This window comes from Rattus rattus, chromosome 5 (genome assembly GCF_011064425.1).
Source record: "Rattus rattus isolate New Zealand chromosome 5, Rrattus_CSIRO_v1, whole genome shotgun sequence".
In the NCBI taxonomy this organism is placed as follows: domain Eukaryota; kingdom Metazoa; phylum Chordata; class Mammalia; order Rodentia; family Muridae; genus Rattus; species Rattus rattus.
Window position 1 is genome coordinate 119,434,567 of NC_046158.1, and position 17,754 is coordinate 119,452,320.

Consider the following 17,754-nt stretch of genomic DNA (forward strand, 5'->3'; position numbering starts at 1 on the left):
GAAATACTAATTACAACCAAGAACATAAACAGCAGACTGTAGATATAATTAATGTCTGTGCACTCTGTAAAGGCATTCACCTATCAATAAAAAGCTGATTGGCCAATGAGCGGAGGCAGAATTAGAAAGTGGACACCTGGCAGAGAGAGAAAGAGAGGACTCTGGGAAACAGTCAGGTGTGACGATTTGCCCTAAATACTGAAGGAAACATGAAACCGAGGAGAGGTAACCAATCTTGGTGGGATTTAGAATAAAATAAATAGATAACTAAGTTATGAGCTGGTGGAAACAAGTCAAGGCTTATGGCCTAAGCATTATTCATAAATAATAAGGCTCAGAGTTGTTATTTATAGGGACAAAGAGGCTGGGTGGAAAAGCAACCAAACTAAAACAACAACCAACCAATCGACCGCTACCAACACAAAAACAATAAAATGACAGCAATCAACACAGGCCTGTCAATAATTTTAAACCTTAATAGCCTCAATTCTCAAATCAAAAGCCACAGTCTGGCTGAATGAGTGAAGATACAAAGTCTATCTTTCTGTCATCTACCAAGAAACTCAGCTTTAAAGATTACAGGCACCATGTTAAAGGGGAAGGATGGAATAAAGCATTCCAAGCAAGAGTAACAGTAAGCAAGCAGGTGTCTATCCTATTAGCTGACAACACAGACTTCAAACAACTAATTAAAAGGGATAAAGGGCACTTCTTTTTAATCAAGGGTACAGTTCATCACGAAGATATTATCATCTTAATATATATGTACTGAAATTGATGAATCCAATTCATGTGTACTATGAGAATTGAAAGCAGATTATTATCAATCAACTAATAGGCGATTTCAATAACCCATTTCCTCCAATAGACAGGTCAAGTGGACAAAAAATAGAGAAATAGCAGAAATAAATGATATTATACAGTCAACGGACTTAACAGATATCTACACCCAAACACCAAAGAATATTCATTCTACTCAGCAGTCATGGAAGCGTCTGTATAATAAATCATACCTTGTAACAGAAAACAATTCTTAACAAATTCAGAAAAATCAACTCTGTGTATCTTATGTGTCCATATGAAATAAAAGCTAAGTCAATACCAAGCATATCTCCAGTAAGCAGAAATTCATGGAGATTAAACACCCCATTACTGAAAAATGATGGGACAGAGAAGAAACCAAGAAGTAAAAAAAATTTCCTGGAACTAAAAGAAAATAAAGCCACAATGCAACCAAGTCTCTGGGAGACATTGAAAGCAGGGAGAGTTATAGCCCTGAGTGCCTACATTACAGAATATAAAGACTACAAACAAATGACTTAATGATGCAACTAAAATTTTGGAAAAAGATAATAAATCCAGTAGATGGCAAGACATAATAAATATCAGAGCAGAAACCAGTGAAATGGAAGCAAAGAAAACAATACAAGAATCAACAAATTCAAGAGCTGGTTCTATGAGAAGATAAACAAGGTTGACAGACCCTTGGCCTAACTAACCAAAAGAATGAAAGGGCCCAAATTAACAAAATAAAAAATAAACAGGGAAACATTACAACAGACAAAAGAAATTCAGAATATTATAAGGGAGTAATTAAAAAGCCCATATGCCATTATGTTGAAAAATCTAAAAGAAATGGATGAATTTTTAGAGTCATCCAAACTATCACAGTTACAACAATCTAAACAGACCCCAAAAAAAAAATATTGAAAAATAAGGGTTCTGTTTAAAAAAAAAAGCCCAGATGAATTCACACTTTCAAAGATCTAAGCCAATCTTTAATTCTCCCACTATGATGCATGCCAACACATGCCAATATCACTCTATCCCCAATGCCAGGGAAAGACACAACAGAAAAACCTACAGGCCTTATACCCTGGATGAAAATACTTTTTTAAAAAGTTCTCAATAAGGGTTGGAGAGATGACTTAGAGGTTGGGGGCATTGGCTGCTTTTGCAGAGGACCCAGGTTCAAAGCTTAGCACTCACATGGTAGCTTGCAAATATCTATAACTCTAAGATCTGACACCTTTACACAGACATGCATGAGGCAAAACACCAATGCACATAAATGTAAATAAAGTTATTTAAAAAATCCTCAATAAATATATATCAAAAAGATTACCCACCATGACCAAGGTGGCTTTATCCTAAGACGGTAAATGTAAATGTAACAGATGACATAAGTAGAATTAACAAGAAAAATCACAGGATCAGTAGATGCTGAAAAAGCCTTTGACAAAAATCTAACATGTCATCACAATAAAGGTCCAAGACACAGTAGTACTGGAGGGAATATTTTTCAGCATAATTAAAGCTATATGTGTCAAACTCACAGCCAACACCATCCTAAATGGAGAAAACTTTGAAGCAAGCCCATTGAAATCAGGAACAAGGCAGGGCTGCCCACTGTCCCCACTCCTTGTCAATATAGCTTCATGTACTAGCTGGAGCAATAAGGCAAGAGAAGGAAATTAAAGAAATACACATAAGAAAAGGAAAATACCTGTACTTGTAGGTAGTATAATATGATAATTAAGAGATCTCAAAAATTCTAACAGAAAACATCTAGAAATGATCAAAATAATTTTAGGAAAGTGGCAGGAACCAGAATCGACTTACATAAATCAATGGGTCTTCTATACCCCAACAACAATAAAAACAGAGAAAGAGATCACGGACACACTCCTATTCACAACTGAAATGGCTAGAAGAAAATATAGGTAGCATCCTACATGATATAAGTGTAGGAAAGGACTTTATGGATAGGACTCAATTTGCTTAGGAATTAAGGCCAACAACTGACAAGTGGGACTTCATAAAACTGAAAAGCTTCTATATAGCTAAAGAAACAATCAACTGAGTTAAGAGGAAGCCCTCAGAGGGGGAGGGAATGTTTGCAGGTATATACCTGACATGATTTATACTCAAAATAATCAAAAAGAAATAAAAGTAGCTAAGAAATCTTAAAAAAGAAAACAAAAACTAACAACAAACAGCCAACAACCAAAAACCCAGAACATCATCCTTAGAAATTAGGGAAATGTAAATCAAAACAACCGAGTTTTAACCTTCCACCAGCCAGAATGACTAAGCCCAACAAAACAACTAGGAAACATGGAAAGGAAAAACCCTATTTCCTGTTGGTGGGATTGTAATCTGGTGCAGTCACATTGGAAATGAGTGTGGAGAATTCTCAAAAGGATAAATACATCTGCTACATGACTCAGCTATACTATTCCATGGCATATGACCCAAAGGATTCCAGCCTACTCTGGACACTTGCTCAGCAATGCTTGCCGTTACTTTACTGACAGTAGCTAGGGAGTGGAAGCATTCTAAATGCTTTTCAACTGAAGATAATAAAAATGTGGGGACATATACACTATGGAATAAATCGTGCACTTTGCAGATAAATAGATGGAACTAAAAACTATGATTCTGAGTATGAGGTAACCAGAAAACTGTCTTCTAGATAGAACAGGGAAGTTTCACCATGAAATCTCAATAATATGGTGCCTAAACAATGACAGACCACCATGCTTACATTCCAAAATAGATGGCTGAAATCTCACAAGGCACAATGCATAGATGAAGAGCTACAGGCAATTAAAAATTTCTACAGAAGGAGAATTCATCTTTCCTAGGGTGAGCATGCCAAATGAACAGACATGAACAGGCTCAGCAGATTGCATGTATGTATTATTTTCATATATATATGAAATCTATAAACATATATAAATACATATATGTAAGAACAAAAATGAATAAAAGGCTGTGAATTTGAATGGGAAAGGGATTACATGAAGGGAAAAGAGGAAAGGGGAAAATAACAACTATACTTTAATTAAATAAGAAACGTCCAGACTTTGTCCAATTAAAAAGGAAAAAAGAAAAAGAAAGAAAGAGAGAGAGAAAAAGAGAAGAGGCCAGGCTATGGTGGTACACGCCTTTAATATCAGCACTCAGGAAGCAGAGGCAGGTGGATCTTGGAGTTAAAGGTCAGACTGGTCTACAGAGTGAGTTCCAGGAGCTGGGGCTACATAGAGAAACCCTGTCTCAAATCAACAAGAACAAAAGGAAAAGTGTAAGGGAAGTCTAAAGCTTACAGAATGCTGTCTAAAGTCTCAAGAGTGACTACTGTAGTAACCCCATACAGACTCACTTAGAAAATCTTCCAAGAAACTTCTAGCTTCATCTCTCATGGAATCATTTTATTAATGAAAATTAACTGGCTACTTAAGTTTTGAAGAAAGTTCCAGTAAAAAGAGGTAGCATATCAAGGAGGTAGGGCTATTACCCTACTTTCCCACTTTATTACAATAAAAGTCTAAAAATTATTTCACGGTAGCTGGGTGCGCTAGTTCACACAATTCCAGCCTTACGGAAGAGGAACGTGGGTTATATGGTGAGAAGCACCTTCTTATGGACAGCTAGTATTCAGCAAACACCTGGTCAGTTAGCACGGGTACCTTCTGTTTCTTTTTCAGTCTTTTCTTCTCTTTCTTCTTCTCTAAAAATTGTTCCCAAGGGGTCAGTTTATCCTTTCCCTCCAACTTGTTTTTGACCATCTCTTCTGCACTCTCCTTAAGTCCTAGAAAAGAAACAAATTTCAAATAGTTTAATTAAAAATGGTGTACCTTCGACCAGTTGAAAGCTTGTAAAAACCAAGAGAAAGAGAACAAACATAATTTATGTAAGTGGGTGTATCCAATAGTCAATACCTGTAATATTCCAAGACCACAAAATGATTAACTTTGGTAAATCCTACTCTGTGTGTGTGTGTGTGTGTGTGTGTGTGTGTGTGTGTGTATGAGAGAGAGAGAGAGAGAGAGAGAGAGAGAGAGAGAGAGAGAGAGAGAGAGAGAGAGAGAGACTGTTTTAGCCAAAGGAAATCAAAACAAATAAAAAATCTGGCAATCTGACACACGGTTATAATGAAAGCCTATTATTAGTTAGACATGGTGATTATAAACTACAATCCCAGGTTAAGCAAGATTGTGAGTTTAAGTCCAAATGGGTTATACAACAGAAATACTGTCTCAAAACAAGTGAACAAAATTAAAAAAAAAAAAGGAAAAAAGAAACCCAAATATTTACTTAGGTCTAACTTTCCTCTCCCTATCTTTGAGCCTCCGAGAGGTTGTCTGACTTTCGGCCTTTTGGTAACAACTGAGTGAAGAAAATTTCTAGAACAGGTTATAACTACTAACTAAGCAAACATATCTATAGTTTTTCCTATCATCCCATAAAAGCCTAACTAACAGAAACTGAAGAATGGATCAAGCAATGTATAAGGCTGTGTGGTTAAGATCCAAAGGGCCACCAGCACTCTACTCTGCATTGCTTGGCTCTTCCAATGCCACTGTCTTCACGGTTCATCTCTGAGCTTTCGTCCCTATACTCTCCACTCACATATCCTTCACTGTCATTAAACTAGTACTTTAAAAATGTACTTGGCAATGAGACACTCATTTCCAGGGCTGTTTCTTCATTTACAGTATTTTCAATGTATTTTGGATGATGAATCAGATCAACCACCACTTTTTTCTAAAATGATCATTTTGAATCATTCCACTCACTGTTACATTTTCATTTTGTTTGTGTAGCGGTAAATAATAAAAAAGAATTTACCAACCCATGCTATTGCTGGCGTCACATAGCATTTGCGGGGTATTTTCATATCAACCAGCAAAGCATCTCAACCCAACTCACTAAGCTCCCAATATCCATCCCACACTGTGGCCAGCTATTCTCTGAGCCTGGCGGCAGCCACCATCTTGCAATTCTCTTGCTGCAGACTCTGCTCACAATCCCAGCATCCGCCCCCTGTGGTTACTGTCACAACTCCCAGGAACCAGTCAAAACCAAAACTCAATAAGCTTGTAATTTATCAATCAGAGTTATATCAGCAAATAGTCACCGCACAAAACATACAAACAATAAACTCTGAACCATTAATATTGATATAATCTGCCCACCTAGCTAAGACAAATTGTCCTATAAAATCCACCCCTTATGAATACTCATAACTGCCTGCGGTCCTTTAAGGCCACCCAGATCTGGGTTGTCCTTCTCCTCCTCCATCTTGGTTGCTAGTCTCCTTTCTCCTCTCTCCTCTCTCCAAAACTCTGTGCCCGCCTTAGTGTTTCACTGCCCAATCACAGGCCTTGCCTTCTCTTGTGCCTGCCTTCACCTGCTCACAGACAACAATCACATGTTTGTGTGGAGACAGGGTCCCAGACTGGGCTGGTCCCCAACTTACTATGTAGGCCAGACAGGCCTTGAACTTGTGGTGATCCTCACCGCCTTGGCTCTTGACAGACTGAATTACAAGGTTTCATTTTATTTGGCAATTTAAACTTTTTAACATTAATGATATGTAAATAATAAATACAAACTAAATACTTATTATATGGTTCTGCTGAGAACCTGCAAAGGCAAGTTCTGTAAACTAAAAACAGGGCAGTCACGTTCTTTCACATTCTATAATATTTAGCACACAGTAACTACTTAATAAACACGTCTGTCTTGATTTCTTTTGAAGGAAGGACTCTTATTTCCTGCCAAGTGTTTGATCTTTGATATTTAGAACATATTATTTCCAACAGAGAATAAACCAAAGCTTTAAGGCTTCTGTCTCTACGTGACTCATGTGGACCACTAGTTCTAGAACAAGTGATGCAAAATTTATTCTCGGGAACTAATATTTCCTCGATCTTAGTTTGTTGGTAGCCATAAAGTAACAATATCTTAAGTTCAAGTCAGTCTGTAGTTTCTTTTTCGCCGGGCTCCCACTTAATACACCAAAACAGAGGAATGACAAACACACTGCAGTGAATTAACACACCACCACGATAACTTAAAAACGCTTTGTTCTCACTGTCATCATGAGATCATTTAAATCTCTTGCCACAGATCACAGTTGTTTATGTTCTAAGTTCTTAAAAATATGCCCATCCCAGAAGTCTCTTGGCAAATGCACAAGAACATTCTTTAGTCAGTTTAGCCTCTCACTTAAGAGAAGCCACAATGTGACTTGAAAAACAACTTCATTATAATTGCTTTAGCTTTGTATAAATTTGTTAAAAAAAAAAACCCAAAAAGCAACCTTTAAGCATATATCCATAGACTGCCAAATTAAAGATATCAATAATCCCACAAATAAAGGGTAAAGCCCCTTCTAAAGCCAACCACAACTGCAGATGACTCAATGTAGTAATAATAATAATTTAATAAGCACAATCTATTCAGAACTATTTTGGCAGTTTCTGTGCATATAAAAGGACTCATAAATATTTTTACAAAATCTTCAAGAAGAATATATATTCCTCCTGACCTTATTCACATGAAATATTTGAAAAGTCTTCAAAGGATTTAAATCAACTTAAGTAGGTACTGTTACAGGCTTTATTTATAAAAACAAAATGCATGTTTTAAGAGTTCTCATATAGGCTGAACTGGCACGTTTACTTAAATATGGGCTTAGGACTCATTGGGAATATTTATGAACACTTACATATCAATCTCATAAAACTTTTTGTGTGCTATAAATTAGACTATGTAGCACTCAATTCCAAAAGCTTTAAAATGTTACTGACCACCATCACCAACACCAAACTCCAAATGTGGAACTCATTCTGGGTTCTGAGCTTTATAGAGGAAAACCACTAGCCATGTCCCGAGGAGCACTGCCATCAAGGCACCTCTTCCAACCAGCATATTACTCTTGAAGGTGTGAGGACAAGGAAGGACATGATTACTCACATAACAAAGGTCCATGTTAGTAGCTCGTGAGAGTCCTGGCATATAGCACACATCTTAAAAATGTCCATAGAACAAGCAAGCAAGTGAAAGGAAAGTGATCAGATCTGTCCCACCCCAGTGACTGGGAGCAACAACACATGGAACTGAAAGTAAAATAAAAACTAGTTTCAAGAAACAATAGTGAACGGCTAAAGCTGTCAAAGGGCCAGAGTAAACAAATGCTCTCTGGCTGTACTCAATACTGTTAGAATAGTATTCCATCTACCACGTGAAAAGTACACAGTTAAGATGAGGATAATAAGGGATAAATCTAAAAGATGATCAGACTGGGAATTTCTACTCACATAACTGTGTATCTCCCCAAACATTTAATAAATATCCAAGGAAGACATGCCCAGAGTACTCATGGAACTCATGTTACCTTTTGCTGTTATTGCCTAAGTTATTTCAGTGACAGAAAAGGCTTTACATTTGTCTAGAATTTGGGTTGTCTTTCTCTCACTTCTAAATCCCCTTTCAGTCTCCCTTAGAGTGATGGCTTTCAATTCCAGGGTATTAACTTTACCACACATCAAACTGTCCCTTATGCCTGTTTCTTAGCATTCAATGTTCCTATAACAACGAATTCAAATACAAGACACGTGGGCCTCATTAGGGAGCTATTGTTTCTTGTATTTGTCTCAAGTTTATTTGTATATTTTCTTGCCTTTCAAGCAGATTGTGGTCACAATAACATACTACCAAACTGTCTTCATATAAGCAGACTAACTTCTGGCCAAGTCTGGGAAAGCCATTCTGCTAACTTATTTATGACAAATACTGAAAAATTACTTTTTCTATTGTTATTTTTATATATCTATGTTATTTTCATATACTTATAGGCAAGGTAGAAAATGAATGAAATCTTTTACACGAATGGCTAAGATAGAAGGAAACCAAAAGAATTCCTGAGTCAAGTCTCAATAAGGAAGCTCAAATAGAAATATTAAACTAGTTCAGAAACAGGGAGTTTTCTTTGGGGACACACGCTAAGCTAATATAGTCCAGTATGGATTTTGGGCTGCTATGGGCTCTCAGCCAAGGAGGCGGGGGCCAAAGTTTGGAGTCTGATCATGGTGGGAGGTCCCAGAATCCTTAAATGTGCCCCCAGTAGATGATGACCCTCCCCTGATAGTTTGGGGGTAGTATATGGAGACCGGGGGAGTAAAAATACAGTTCCCCTCTGAGACTTTGTAACCACAAGCCCACAAACCCATGGACTTGTGGCTGGAATTCATTCTACTTGTGTGGTCCCAAATACACTAACTCAAAAATTCAATAGGTCTTGGATTAGAAATGCCTCCAGGCACCTGACAAATACTCTCTAAAAGAAGGTTGTCTGACCCAGAGTTCCTGTAAGAAAAGAAGATCCAAGACAAGAAGATTCCAATAAAAATCCCAGAGGAACTAGAGTAAGTAGAAACAAAAACCAGTAAGACAGACTCATAGACTATAGACTTCGAAATAGATATAAAATATAAAACCAGCACTTAAAAAAGGCAAAGGAGGAAATTATTAGAAGGATGAGGCAAGTTTGGAGGGAAAAAAGTAACTCTGGGAGATAAAAACATCAAGTCAGCACCCAAGTTTAAATGTATACACTAGAGAAAGACTTAATGAAGTAAAAACAGAACTGAAGAAATTATCCAGCAAGTTGCACAGATTCAAAGGCACAGAAATCAAGAGTTACCAGATTCAAAGAAAGAAAGTAACATACACATCAAATATGATTTCTAGAAGAGAAACTGGAGAAGATGAAGAAAACCTAGGACTTTAAGAGGAAAATGGCACTTTCACCTGACAAAAGATAATATTCAGGACTATGCTACTCAATTGATTCCCAACAAGAGTTAAAATACAATCAAAACAACCCTACCACATATACCACACTAAAGTGTAACTTGGCAAAAACTATAAATATATCTTAAAAGCCACCGACCCAATACAGCACCTTCTGAACTGGCTTCCTCAGATATTTTCTTCTTCCAGGGAAGGGGTTAAGATGGGGACTGGCCTGGGGCACCTACACTAGAAGGCACCACCCTCCCTACTCTAGCCTGCAGCCCTCAGCCTCAGCAGCAGAGCCTGCTCTAAGAACAGTTCCACCCACACTCACAGCCTCGTCAACTCAGCTAGCTCAAAGACGGTTCCATCAGAAACAGTATCTTTTATCACTATTCATTTCTGTTACCACAAAACCCACCAATAGACATAAAATGAAAATAAAACAAATACTGAAAAAACAAAATAAAACAAAACAACCCTAACTCAACTAGAGAGAAATCAAAGCTGGTATTGGAATCCCTGTCAACCACCTAGGGCTAGTGAACTTGTGTGTTTTAGGAGAAGCTATAACCACCACTTTACTAAGCAGCAGACTCCCTAACTGAATATTGTCCTTATACCCATAGGTAAGTGCAGTGCTCACCCTCATCAAGAAAACTTCTTGCTGAATAAATGGAATAAGCCATTACAACAAACCACAATGAGTCAAAATGTAATTGCACAGTCTATTCCAAAGGCTCAGGTATCATTGCGGAAGAGGGGCAGAAAGGCTATAAGAGCTAGAGGAACTGGGAATTTACTATGACACTTAGTCTCTTATGAATATCAAAAGCTACATCCAGAAAGGCTCACCAACTTGATTGCCTAAACAAGGATGACATCAAAGCTCATGAGGCTTCAAGCCCCCCCCCCAAAGAAATTACAGGCAACTAAGGAACGCTGATATCAGGAGAAACAGTCTTTCTCAGGGAAGAGCACACCAAATGGCAAAACAATACTAAATGCTCAGCCCTGAAAACATATGTGTAAGTAATCATATACAGAATGAACAGGTTGTATTTCTATATTTAAGAATCACACACACACGCACACAAACACATACACACGCAGCATTTAATAAAAAAGGTCATGATTTTGGAAGAGTAAGGCAGGTTAGATGGAAGGATTTAGGAGGAAAGAGAAGGGGAAAGTAAGTAATTATATTAGAGTCTAAAGAAATTATAAATCTTTAAAAAAAAAATCCCAACCCTCCATTTTATAAACACTAGAAAAATATAAAAATATAAAACAAAAAAACAAATGTAATATAGCCAGAATGAAAAGTACATTCAGTTTCTACTTTAATATTATTAAGGAAGAAAATGGGGTTTCAATAATCCAGGAAAGTGAGAAATGGACTAGCTATTCTATAGACAGTATGTGTTAGAAACTTTTAGATAACCCTTGCTGCTTCTCATTTTTAAAAGTTATTTACTTTATGTGTATGTGTATCACATCTGGGCAGGACCCCTGGAGGCCAGAAGAGGGTGTCAGGTTCACTGTAACTGGAGTTACAGGCAGTTGTAAGCCACAATATGGGTGCTGGAAACAAAACCCAGATTTCTGTAGGAGCAGTAAACACTTAACTGCTGAGCCATTTCTCTTGCACCTGCTTTTCTTCTCTTCTATCCTCATCCTTCTTCCGCCTTCTTTCCATTTGGCGATTTCTCTGTATAGCTCTGGCTGTCCTAGAATCAGCTCTGTAGACTAGGCTGGCTTTGAATTTAGAGAGATCTACCTGCCTTTGGCTCCCGAGTTCTGGGACTAGGGTGTGAGCCATCACCACCTGCTCCTGGTTCTCAATTTTACTCTACAGTCCACAGACAATTCAGACGCTGTTCACACAGTATGATGTTTCCGCTTATTGCCTTACAAAGCTTCCATAGACAACTTGTTAACTGGATGATCCAAGAATGATTAGGTTACTAAATTTTAATCAGCTGTGTGGCTCTCTAGTTATCATTTAAACTTCCTTTTCCATCACCAAACTAGGATGCAAATTATAAATTCTTTCAGCTGTTTTCTAAGCTCAGGCTTTCCATTTGATGCTTCCCTCTCAACTCAACTGTCTTCCTTCTCAGCCCAAGGCTACGTGTGTGATTTTAGTACAGCATCTGTAAAGCTTTTCCCTACTTTGGTTTTGTGGTTCTAAGGATCAAACCTGGAATTCATTCAATCCAGACAAGTACTTAGCCACTGAAGTATATTCCATCCTTTAACAACCCCCCAACTCTCAAAACTCACACACACACACACACACACACACACACACACACACACACACTCTCTCTCACACACACTCAGATACACACACACTTGCTCACACACATACACACACTCACTCACTCACACACACATTCACACACTCACTCACTCACACACATACACACACACATACACACACTCACACACACACACACTCACACACACACACACTCACTCACACACACACATTCACACACTTACTCACTCACACAGTGTCACTAGAGACTTAAGCTAGGGTCCTGCTAGACAAGTGTTCTATTGCTGAGCTATATCTCTGGCCTTCTATTCAAAATTTAAAACATCTGACTTTAAAAAAACCTTTTAAACAAAAAACATTTTGTAAATATATTTCAAATAATGAACACATTGGCAATAAAGCAAACAGAAATATAGCCCCACCACCCTCCCAATAGCGAACAGTTTCTGTAAGCTATCAAAAATTTAAATGTTTGGATCAGGGTTACCTAACATAATGAATCACTACTGATTCAAAACATTGTTTCTGAATAAAGAATGAATAATTCAACAGTCATATATGTCATCCTTGATATCTGTGTAAGTTTCCTAATAGAAGGCAGTACATCAAAGAAAGATTGTGTGTGTGTGTGTGGGGGGGGGCAAAGAATAAAGACCAGACACTAGAGTAACATGGGATCACTGCTTTGCCAAGTGGAGGCAATAGCTGGGCAGTGGTGGTACACGACTTTAATCCCAGCACTTGAGAGGCAGAGGCAGGCGGATCTCTAGGTTTGAGGCCAGACTGGTCTACGGAGTGAGTTAGTTTCCAGGATGACCAGGACACACAGAGAAACCTTGTCTAGAACCCCTCCTCCCCCCCAAAAACCCAAACCAAAAACCAACCAACTCCTTGCCAAAACAAACAAAACCAAACCAACCAAGCAAACAACAAAAGATAGGTGGAAGCAAGACAAAGTGGAGAAGATGAGTTGTACCCTTGGGCTCTATGGCCCAAGGTAGGAAGAAAGAACTCCCTTGCTGGGTGAGACAGAGGGGATCTCATTGGCACTCCTGCCCGACATACAAAACAATGAAGGAGAACTACTCTTGCTGGGTGAGACAGCAATGAGGCACATTAATTAATTAGATCATTAGATAATGTTAATTATATGCATCACCTTATCTACAAGTCCTAGAGAATCAGACAGGAACTTTACACAGTATCCAGTAGAGATATTACTTTACAAAGACAAAACTAAGGTATTATAGATTTTTCATAAATCTTTTAATTAATGTTTCTACATACCCTAATTAATAAGGCTGAATTACTGTATTTCCATAGGAACTAAGTACCCATAGAAAGAGAAGTCCACCTCAGTCAAGTCCATGGTTTCTTTATGACTGGAGCCTGCTACCTATTTCTCTCTGGACTTTACACCCTAGGGATTAAATGACACATGCTATTATAGTCAACATAAACAGGAAGAAGTTTAAATAGCATGAAGTAAAGTTTCCTTTAGTAACAAAGCACAACATACTCATACAAGTATTAATACGATTACTTATTTTTCTTAAGAGTTTAAATTTTGAGATCAAAACCCCATAAGAACCAATGAACAATACATACTGTTCTGGTTCTCTGTGGTTTAGTCAAGTATAATATCAGAGAAGCCCACAGGTTCATAGTAATTATTACTGAAAATTAGATTTTTTTTATACCAAAATAGACATGACCTGAAATGTACCTTCAAAAATGCTTCAAAACTTAAGTATTATGAATCCTATTCTTCAAATTTATAAACAGATTTTGAGTAGGAGTACTACATATAATATGCAAAAAGACCTCTTTCACTATTACATTCACAAATAGGCATGAATGTAGCAGGTATCCACAATAAAAAGCATACTATCAGGAGCCTCCAAAAATATAGTTTGGGCTAGCAAGACGGCTCACTAGATAAAGTTTTTGTCACCAGACATGACAACCTGAATTTGTCATGCTGGAAAGGGGAAGAACTGACACTTGTAAATTGTTCTGTGATCTGCACAAACCACCTACCTTAAAACACACAGTTTGAATAGAGATATATTTACATATCTATCTCCTTTAAAACATTTTAGTTTTCTAAGAAAGCCAACTTCACTCCATTCAGGAAATGTGAAACAGTGACAATTCCCTGACACTGGAACTATTACTTACTATTGGAGGCACTACAAACTGATGGGATATTTTGGGAAAGAAATCTGACGGTAATGTCTAGACAGAGAAAGTGCCCAGGCCCCTTCCTGGTACATCTATTTTGGGTAGGCTACTTTCTAAAGAATAGCTCACATAATGAAAAAAAGATCTAGATTATTTATAACGTCTTAGACCAGTGATTCTCATCTTGTGGGTTGTGACTCCTTTGGGGGGAGGGAGGGTTGTCAAAAGGTCCTTTCACAGATGTCACCTATTATCCTGCATATCAGATATTTACATTACAATACCTAACAGTAGCAAAATTATAATTATGAAATAGCAATGAAAATAATTTTATGATTGGGGGGTCAGCACAACTATATTAAAAGTCACAGCATCAGGAAGGCTGAGATACCTGGCACTTGAGCTTCATCTTTTGATCTTTTGACAGTGGTAGTTTTAGCTTGAGAAGACCACAGGCTGTTGTGCCATGGCATACGTGAAGGCTTCTGTGTGAAGAGGAAGTCACACAACTGACTAGCAGAGAGCCAGAGTGCTAATGTCTGCTTTTCACTGTGGCCTGGATACTCTTCACTGAGGGGCTGAGGGTGGGGCTAGGGGACCAACTGTTGTTAAAAAAAGTTTTTAAATTAAAAGGCCCTAAAAAAGCAAGCCAAGGTATTGGCTAGGGATGAAAGCAAAGAACTCTTAGAATGGACCAATATTTGTGGCTTTGGAAACTGTCCTGTTTCTTTTCAATGCCATACGTCTACTGCAGTAAAAAATTAGAAATATGGTCAAACATTTGACAACAGAGAAATGGCAAATGGAAGCAGAACTTACCTAAAACACAGCTGAGTCAGGGTAGTAGAACTATGGGTGGTAACTTTTCATTTTAAATTTTAAAACACTTGAGCTAATATTAACATTCCACCCACAAATAAAAAAGTCAAGATAAAAACACATTAGATGTATAGCTCCTAACTCACTTCATGAGGTCTATTACTTATTAGAAAGGATATCTCAAGAAAACCACAGATCAAAACTCGTCACTAAAATGGGCAATATTTGTATCCATAGATCACATGTCCAATAATTTCAATAGAAAGGATTTAAAAAAAATCCTAAAATTGTACCTGCACAGAACATACATATTGTTTCTTGTCCATATATATATAATAGATGTACATTTATATATTATAGTACATATTTATATATTATATGTTTTCAGGTATGTTTAGAATATATAATATGTATTTTATATATGAGTATACATATGTACATATTATATAAATATATTTATATAATGATAACTGCTTACATGGCCTTTACTTATTCTTATAGAAATGATTTTAAGTATAAAAGATGATGCATACAAGTCATCTGCAAATGACAGGCCATGATTTGTATCTGTAGAAAATACTAGAATGAATTCACCAAGAATGGGAAGAGATGATGATGTGTAAGTATCAGTATTCTGTAATAGTTACTACTTGCAAAAGTACATGCAGATCTGTCTATAACTATTGGTGTGTATAAATGTGCACTGTATATGATAATTCTTGTTTATGCTAGCTTTTATCTGTCTTTAGATTTGACACTTTAAAATTTGCCCTGTACTACTCTACTAACTATAGCCAAACTGAGATGGAGCACCCAATAACACATATTTTATATTAGTGAAACCTTATGAATTAACAAACAGCAAAGGCTACAGGAAAAGGGATCTTGAGAACTATAGTTTTTTAAAAGAATTGTAGTAATTAGAAAATACAGTACTTGGCTTAAATTTTCTATATTATAAATTAAGGAATCAAACCCAGGAAAGGTCTTTGCTTATAATTAGACAGAAATAATTTATAGTTAGTAAAACCAAGAAACTAATCAAATGGTAGCTGGAAAGAGTATAAAATACCTATGGATCAGGGATCTATGGGTAACAGAAAGTAGTAAGACTTCAAAAGACAGGAACCCAGGAGCAGTCAGGGACAGGATCCTTCTGGTCTCTGCCTGCAACCAGAGCTGAACGCCAGTCACCAGGAGTGCTGACACAACTGAGAGCAGAGGTAAGACCACTACTTCTGCTCGAGGAACCTGCCTGGAGCCCTCAGGACACAGGAACCCAAGAGCAGTCTGGGACTTCCTGTTTTTGCCCGCACCCTAAGCTGGCCCTGTGACACAGTTCTCGGTAGCCAGATCCCGCTGGGAGAAAGCCAGTCTCCAGGAGTGTTAACACACAGGCTTAAAGGAAGGTTAAGATACTGTCAGAGACAGCAAGACCAGCTAACCCCAGAGACAACCAGATGGTGAGAGGCAAGCATGGGAACCTAAGCAACAGAAACCAAGACTACTTGGCATAATCAGAGCCCAGTTCTCCCACCAAAGCAAATACTGGATATCCAAACACAATGGAAAAAGCAAGATCTAGATTTAAAAAATCACATCTCATGATGATGATAGAGTACTTTAAGAAGGATATAAATAACTCCCTTAAAGAAATACAGGACAACATAGGTAAACAAGTAGAAGCTCTTAAAGAGAAAACACAAAATTCGCTTAAAGAATTACAGGAAAACATAACCAAACAGGTGAAGGAATTGAAAAAAACCATTTGGGATCTAAAAGTGGAAATAGGAACAATAAAGAAAGCACAAAGGGAGACAACCCTGGAGATAGAAAACATAGGAAAGAGATCAGGAGTCATACATGCAAGCATCAGCAACAGAATACAAGAGATACAAGAGAGAATCTCAGGGGCAGAAGATACCGTAGAAAGCATTGACACAACCGTTAAAGATAATGTAAATGTGACGATCAAACCTAAGGATGATAGGATAGAAGAGAGTGAAGACTCCCAACTTAAAGGGCAAGTAAATATCTAAACAAAATTATAGAAGAAAACTTCCCTAACCTAAAGAAATGACCATAAACATACAAGAAGCCTACTTCATATTCATCAAAGAAAAAAATCCACCAAGATGAATTCTCAATCCTGAATATCTATGCTCCAAATGCAAGGGCACCTACATACATAAAAGAAACCTTACTAAAGCTCAGTGTTCACACTGCACATCACACAATAATAGTGGGAGACTTCAACACCCTCATCAATGGACAGATCATGGAAACAGAAACTAAACAGAGACACGGAGAAACTAACAGAAGTTATAAATGAAAATGGATTTAACAGATATCCATAGAACATTTTATCCTAAAACAAAAGAATATACCTTCTTCTCAGCACCTCATGGTACAGATTACCATGGACTAAGGCTGATCTTCAATAACAATAAAAATGACAGAAAGCCCACATACACATGGAAGTTGAACAATGCTCTACGCAATGATAATTTAGTCAAGGAAGAAATAAAGAAAGAAATTAAAGCCTTTTTAGAATTTAATGAAAATGAAGGCACAACATACCCAAACTTATGAGACACAATGAAAGGAGTGCCAAGAGGAAAACTCATAGCTCCGAGTGCCTCCAAAAAGAAACAGGAGAGAGCATACACCAGGCAGCTTGAGAGCACACCTAAAAACTCTAGAACAAAAAGAAGCCAATACACCCAAGAGGAGTAGACGGCAGGAATTAATCAAACTCAGGGCTGAAATCAACCAAGTAGAAACAAAAACAACTATACAAAGAATCAACAAAACCAGGAGCTGATTCTTTGAGAAAATCAACAAGATAGATAAACCCTTAGCAAGACTAACCAGAGGTC

At 37.5% G+C, this 17,754-nt stretch overlaps 1 protein-coding gene across 1 annotated transcript in view; it reads right to left on the reverse strand.

Annotated features, from left to right (window-relative positions):
- Positions 1 to 17,754, reverse strand: part of Esf1 (ESF1 nucleolar pre-rRNA processing protein homolog) — a 52,430-nt gene that overhangs the window by 13,324 nt on the left and 21,352 nt on the right. Inside the window, exon 10 of the mRNA XM_032904307.1 lies at positions 4,473 to 4,594. Coding sequence (XP_032760198.1) covers positions 4,473 to 4,594 — 122 coding nt within the window. The remainder of the gene's footprint in view (positions 1 to 4,472; positions 4,595 to 17,754) is intronic.